At 38.0% G+C, this 7,792-nt stretch overlaps 1 protein-coding gene across 1 annotated transcript in view; it reads left to right on the plus strand.

Moving 5' to 3' along the window:
* Positions 1–7,792, plus strand: part of LOC106867687 (uncharacterized) — a 236,695-nt gene that overhangs the window by 144,630 nt on the left and 84,273 nt on the right. Inside the window, exons 7-8 of the mRNA XM_052974251.1 lie at positions 570–686; positions 4,170–4,245. Of these exons, the coding sequence (XP_052830211.1) occupies positions 570–686; positions 4,170–4,245 (193 nt within the window). The remainder of the gene's footprint in view (positions 1–569; positions 687–4,169; positions 4,246–7,792) is intronic.

Here is a 7,792-nt window from a genome sequence, read left to right on the forward strand (position 1 = left end):
CACACACACACACACACACACACACAGAGTCACACACACACACACAACCACACACACATGCACACACCCACACACACAAACACACAGTCTCTCTCTCACACTCACACACACACACATACACACACACATAAATGTTCAAACGTTCTAAATCATATCCATATCTTTCTGATAAGTAAGTCTTCACACACCAATGATCAACAATCATTGGTTATGGTCACTAACACTTTACAGTCATTAATTCCTGCTATGTCTTTTCTACTACTACTACTACTACTACTACTACTACTACTACTACAGTCTCTGCTTTGATGAACTCACTGACAAATTTGCCCTTCTGTCTAAACCATACCATGCACCAATCTTTTCATGCCCATCCTATCAGACCTTGTACTTTTTTATAGCTGTATTTTGTATTTTACTGGAATTTTTTTGTCTGCCCGAGCTTTGGCTAATGTTACTTCTTAGATGAACATAAATAAATTCATTCAAAACGACTGACTTCTAACAAATTGTCACAATATCATGTTGTAGCCACCCTTAAATGCCACCTGTTTGTTTTCTGTCCACAGAGAGGTCTCAAATATACTGACAGAAGAGTTACATGTAAATGTCTACCAACAGAGCAGTAGTTCAAATCTTGAAGTTTTTGCTAAACAGCCTTTGGAAAAAAGCTTAAATTTTAAGAGGTTTGTTTGTTTAATAGTTTTTTATCTGATTAATTAAATAATTTTATTCATTATCAGATCATTAAGAATGAAATGTGTGATTTTCTTATGCACCAAGTTTAACAGTCGTTAACTCTAATTTTTTATCCTGACAATTCTTTGTTTTACAACATTGAAGAGTTACACCATCACTTTTCGAAATGCAATTCATGGTGTCTGATTATATTGTGAGTTTTTTTCTTGTAAACCAATTTTTGTGAACCCATGGAGAAATAAAAAATTCACGTTGTTTATGAATATGAGTTCCGTCATGGAACCAATACATTCAGATAGCTTGAAACATCAATGTTTGGTGAAGATGTGGCGAATGATTGCACTGTACATCGATGGTTTGAGAAGTTCCGATCTGGTGACTTTACTCTTGAAAATCAGCCCTGTGGTAGACCTGAGACCAAGGGGGATAATGATGAGCTGGAAACTGTAATGGAAGTGGATATGAACTATGCATGAGTTAGCAGCAAAGTCTGATGTTTCGATTCCAACTGTTTTGGACCATCCGAAACAAATCAGCAAGGTAAAGAAGCTGGACAAGTGGGTACCATACGAACTGAACGAGCGTCAAATGACACAACATCTTGAAACTTGCTTTTCTTTGCTGTCACAGTATAAAAGTGAACCATTTTCACATTGTATTGTTATGTGTGATGAAAAATGGATTCTTTTCAACAATAGCAAGCATTCTGCATGGTGGTTGGATAGAGACGAAGTAGCAAAACACAACCCATAAAAGAACATTCACCAAAAAAAGCTAATGGTGTCTGTTTGGTGGTCCGGCACTGGTGTCATCCACTACAGCTTCATGAGACTTGGTAAGTCAATTACAGCGGGTGTATACTTCAACTAATTGGATGAAATGATGAGTGAGCTTGCAATTAAACAACCGAGATTAGTCAATAGAGACAAGCCAATTCTCTTGCAAGACAATGCTTGACCACCTGTTGCACAAAGAACGCTACTCAAGTTACAGGAACTGAACTTGGAAGTACTCTGTCATCCACCATATTCACCAGACCTTGCACCAACTGACTATCACATTTTCCAGGCTTTAGACAACTTTTTGCAAGGAAAAACTTCAAATCTGAAGAAGATGCAAAAATAGCCTTTTGTGATTTCCTCACCTCTTGCTCTCCAGAATTCTTTGCTGCCAACATAAATAAGCTGCCGATAAAACGGCAAAATTGTATTGATAACTTAGGTGCATACTTTGATTAACTGCATCACCTTTTCTTGAGATAAAATGAAATAAACTTTCAGTTCAAAATCGAACATTTCATTCTTAATGACCTGATAGTTAATTAAAGTTGCTTCACTATTTAATGCAGTGTTTTAGTAGAGCTAATCTTTTAGGTAGTAAACTTATACTTGGTGAATGGTTTAATGCAACCATCTGATCTTTGGATATTTTTAATGGAGTTCATTATGCTTGCAAGAATTTAGACCAAATTTTGAGTTTGAGATTAATATTTTTTCTCTTTCTCAAATGAGTCTTAAATATCTAAAAAAAGAAATAAAGAAACAAAAACACAAATAAAGGTTACAATTCTATATTTCTTAGATGAGGAATTTATATAATGTATTCTGTTTATATTTGTCAGACTGATTTACTCCTCGTGATTGCTGATTTCACTACATTTCAGCTGTTATACATTCTAGCCTCCTTCAGGTGTCTTGTGTTGAATTCGATTGTTGTATCAGAGCATAGTAAAAAAAGATGTTGGTTAATGCAGTTCAGTCACCTAGAGGTTCTGAGTTCAATCCCATGCAACACACTAAGGTAATTAACACAAAATCAACTGAAGGAAAAAAAAAAATGTCATGAAATACAGAGAGCATAATAAAAACAGTGTACAGCTGTGGATCAAATAAAGGTTTAGGTTTGAAATTCTGATAGAACAACCGAGTTCAACATTAGACACCGGAAGAAAGCTGGAGCATACAACAGTTGAAACGGAGTGAAAGCAACAACAACCAAGATGACGACACCAGCCTGACTAATATAAAGGGTATACATAAAGGGTCAATAGTACATTATTTACATTATTTACATTTGACGGATGTTTGTCCTCATCTTGTTTGTTGTTAACACGTTTCAGCTGATATACCCTCCAGTCTTCATCAGGTATCTTGGGGAAATTTCGAACTTGGGTTCTCATTTGTAAGGTATTTTTCGATATTATTATTATTACTATTATTCAGGTCACTGCCTGGAATTGAACTCAGAATCTTGGGGTTAGTAGCCCGTGCTCTTAACCACTATGCCATATGACCGTGGGCATATGGCATAGTGGTTAAGAGTTCAATTCCAGGCATATGGTGTAGTGGTTAAGAGCACGGCCTACTAACCCCAAGATTCCGAGTTTGATTCCAGGTAGTGACCTGAATAATAATCATCATCATCATCATCATCGTTTAACGTCCGCTTTCCATGCTAGCATGGGTTGGACGATTTGACTGAGGACTGGTGAAACCGGATGGCAACACCAGGCTCCAGTCTGATTTGGCAGAGTTTCTACAACTGGATGCCCTTCCTAACGCCAACCAATAATAATAATAACATCATAAAATATCTTAGGAATGAGAACCCAGGTTCAAAATTTCCCCAAGACACCCGATGAAGGCTGGAAGGTATATCAGCTGAAACGTGTTAACAACAAACAACAAGATGAGGACAAATATCCGTCATATGTAAATAATGTACATAATTCCTCATCTCTTAAATATAGAACTGTATTAGGGTCAATAGTCTTGTCCTTTCTTCTGACTAAATGATTAAAAAAAAAAAAAAAAAAAATTACCTAACCCTCTCTCAAATCACATGTCATGTGTCACAACTGTATAATCTTGTCATCTTTCAAATCATAAGCTTATCCTTAGACGATACTCCTAACAGCTTTTTGTGGAATTTAGCAGATGAGAGACAGCCTTCTCCTGAAGAACTGAACTCAACTAACCATGCTAATGAAATATTTGTTCACTTTTTTGACACTGAATGACCTGAAACTATCCTTGATCTTTTGGTCCTGTGATATAAACTTCCTGTTTTAACCCTTTTGTTACTGTATTTATTTTGAGATGCTCTGTATTTCTTTCAATTAATTTTAAATATAACAAAGAATTTAGTAAAATAACTTAGTTATCATTAAACTAGTGTTAGGAACATAAATTGCGACTAAGGTTTGGTGGAAGATTTTTTATTCAAAACTTATGAAAATAAAACATTTTTACTACAGAGCCAGAGGCGGTTTCAGACGGTTCGGTATCAAAAGGGTTAAAGTAATTGAAGTTAAAACTTTAAATTACTATTATTGTGTCTCTTTGTATAGTGTTTGCAGTGTGTTGTGTTGTATGTTGCGGTTATATTCTATGTTCTATGTGTATGAGTTAGATTTTGCAGCAAAACTTTATTAATATTGTGTAACACAGTCAAACATCTTCTATTTGCAGTATATTCAGTTTGTCTCGCCAGAATGAATCAGGGAAAGGACTTGAAAATTTAGGGGCAGCCATTATACCACTAAAGGTAAGTGTTACTGAAGTGTTGAAGGCACATTTGAAATTTTTCTTGTATTTCTTGTATTTCTACAGGGTGTCCACAAAGTCTGGGTACATGAGATTAACACGTACTTTAAGAAATTATTATTTCTTATATTTAATTGTTTATGCTATGATTTTATTTACTCCATGTATCCACATGAGGATTAACACATACTTCAAGAAATTATTATTTCTTATATTTAATTGTTGATGTTATTTTATTGACTCCATGTACCCAAACTTTGTGGACACCCTGTACAATTATATATGTATATGTGTGTATATCTTTGTGTTTATTCCCCCACACTTGGTAAATGGTGTTGGTTTGTTTACATTCCTGTCACTTAGTGATTCGGCTAAAGAGGCTAATAGATTTAAAAATAAGTACTGGGGTCATTTTGCTTAGCTAACCCCTTCAAGGTGGTGCTCCACTATGGCCACAGTCCAATGTAAAAGATAAAGATTTACCTTCCTATTGTACCTGTATACAGGAAGATAGACTAAATTGTTAAGAATGAATATTTTGCATAAAAGGAATACAAAAAATGAAAATAAATGAAATCAAAATGGAATAGACAGGACAAGATCAGAGAGAAGAGGAGACATTGAAGAGGTCACAGAATGTATGATAAAAGAACTCTGACAATCATCATCATCATCATCATCATCGTCGTTTAATGTCCGCTTTCCATGCTAGCATGGGTTGGACGATTTGACTGAGGACTGGCAAGCCAGCAGGCTGCACCAGGCTCCAATCTGATCTGGCAGAATTTCTACAGCTGGATGCCCTTCCTAATGCCAACCACTCCGAGCGTGTAGTGGGTGCTTTTATGTGCCACCGGCACAAGTGCCAGTAAGGCGACGCTGGTAACGATCATGCTCAAATGGTGCTATTTACGTGCCACTGGCATGGAAGCCAGACAGCTGCTCTGGCAATGATCACGCTCGGACGGTGCTCTTAGCGCTACACTGGTACAGGTGCCATCATGATTTCGAATTCACTTGACATATATATATATATATATATATATATATGTATATACGTACATATGTATCTGTGTTTGTGTGTGTGTGTGTGTGGGGGGGTTGTGTTGTCCCCCACTACTGCTTGACAACTGGTGTTGGTGTGCTTACATCACCATGACTTAGCAGTGTCGCAAAAGAGACCAATAGAATAAATACAAGTCTTAAAAAAAATAAAAGTACTGCGTCAATTCATTCGACTAGACTTCTTCAAGGGCAGCACCCCAGCATAGCTGCAGTCTAATGACTGAAACAAGAAACAGATCCCCATAATATAACAAATTGTCAGTTAAAGTTTAGACAGTGTCACGTGACAACTCACTGGGGCTGCCTGCTGGAGCCTAGCAGCAGGTATTTAAAGGGAAATTTGACAAGACAGTCATTCGGCCACTGACACTCGTTGACGCTGCATCGAAGAGGCCAGGGAACAGAAGAAAGAAGACATGCACTCAACACCAGAGCTGAAGACACCTCCGAAAGGTGGGGCCCTGCCACGTCAAAATTGTAGAGGAGTAGGGGCCGAAACTGGATGTGGTTCCTCCTGATGATGTCTGGAGCTAACTGGATCCTATAAAGGAGCTGTTGTGGTAGCAGACCACGAAACATGGTTGAAATCCCCCACTGGGTGTGATTTCCTTTAACAGTACAAGAACTGACTCTGTACTAACTTAGTAATGACCTTCTCTAGTACTACAAGATCTAGCCCAGCTAGCTGTGACTTTTGCAGTAGACAAGAAGGGCTGACGCTGTACCAGCTCAATTAGTTATAATTCTCTCTCTTTAACGAAAAAGATCCCCAAATATAACAAATTATGAACTGTTTCACAGCTGGGCCAGTGTACTGGCTGTTTAACTGGGTGTGGTTTTCTCTAACAGTACAGGAATTAATTCTACTAGCTTAGCTATGACCGTTTCTAGTACTACAAGAACTAGCTCACTATCAGCTCAGCTAGCTGTGACTTTTCCAGTAGACAACAAGGGCTGACTTCATACCAGCTCAGTTAGTTATAATTCTCTCTCTATAACAATACAACAGTAACAGACTATCTACAAGAAATAAAAGCTGTTAGGCAAATTTAATTATCCAATTATGTCATTATAGGAATATTAAGTGTCCCACAGAGAAATCAGATTCTACAGAGCCAAGGTTTGGGTAGTGGTGGGTAGTAATGGAAAGGTTGTCAACCTTATCGTCTTTATTAAACAGAGTTGCTAAAGTGGAAAAGCATTTGGCAGGAATAAAACTAATATGCTACACTCCAGGAATCAGTACTGATTGAGGAATAAAGTTACTGTAATATCTAGAAATTAATGAGAGAGCTGCTTTGAAGAATTATGCCATGCGAGGACGGGATTTTCATCATCATCATTATTATCTTCGTCATCGTCATTGTCGTCGTTGTCGGCATCATCATCATCATCCTCATCATCATAGTTGTCATCGTCGTCGTTGTCATCATCATCATCATCATTGTCATCATCATCATCATCATCATCATCATCATCATCATTGTTTTAATGTCCAATTTTCAATGCTTGTGTGATTCGGATGGAGTTTATTGAGGTAGATTTTTTTTTATGGCTGGATGCCCTTCCTGTTACCAACCCTTACCTGTTACCAAACAAGGTAATATTTCTCCATAGCCAGACGTGTTTTGCAGAATATTAGAAATAAATGACATTCATTTACAACAATCCCGCAATGTTGAGACAAGGACACAGAAACAGACAGACAGACAGACAGACAGACAGACAGGCAGACACTCACACACACACATGTGTGTGTGTGTATGACAGGTTGTATCTTTCAGTTTGCATGTATGTAATCCATTCACATCTCACAAGGCTTTCTCCAGCCTGGGGCTATAGTAGAAGACACTTGCTCAAGGTGCTCCACTGTGGAATTGAACCAACACCCATGTGGCTGGGGAGCAGAGATTTCTTATCCACACAGCCACACCTGCACCTCTCAGTAAAAATACAGTTCGGTTTTAGTTTTTATTTTCACAGATTTAAGTAAGTGATGATATTTCTGTGCTTGAGAAGACCTGCCCAGCAAATGAAAATCCATGTCCATGATCCCCACCCTGCCTCCACAACCCACCCATGCTCACCACCACTGTATCCCCCCTCCCTTCTATTTTGTCTCTTGTATCCACCTACCTGCCTGCACACTGTATACCCCGGTTAGATCGCTTCCTTTCCTCCCACCTCTCACTCCTACTCTCCTTTTGAAATCTTGTGACCTCATCTCCTTACCCACCTTCTTCAATCCCTGGTCCTCTCCACTATATACAACCATCCTGTAACTAGGGTTTATTGGTCTCTGTCACATCTTCACCATCTTTCTCTCCTCTCTCTCTTCTCCATCTGAGGTAGCCATACAAGGTAGTATCACAAGGTTCCCAGATTAGTTATGTTTAATAAAAAACAACTTATTTACCTAAATTTTAATATCATCTCCTTCGAAATAGTCAGTGGCTGTGTGGTAAGAAGCTTGCTTACCAACC

The sequence above is a fragment of the Octopus bimaculoides genome, chromosome 1 (genome assembly GCF_001194135.2).
Source record: "Octopus bimaculoides isolate UCB-OBI-ISO-001 chromosome 1, ASM119413v2, whole genome shotgun sequence".
Lineage (NCBI taxonomy): Eukaryota > Metazoa > Mollusca > Cephalopoda > Octopoda > Octopodidae > Octopus > Octopus bimaculoides.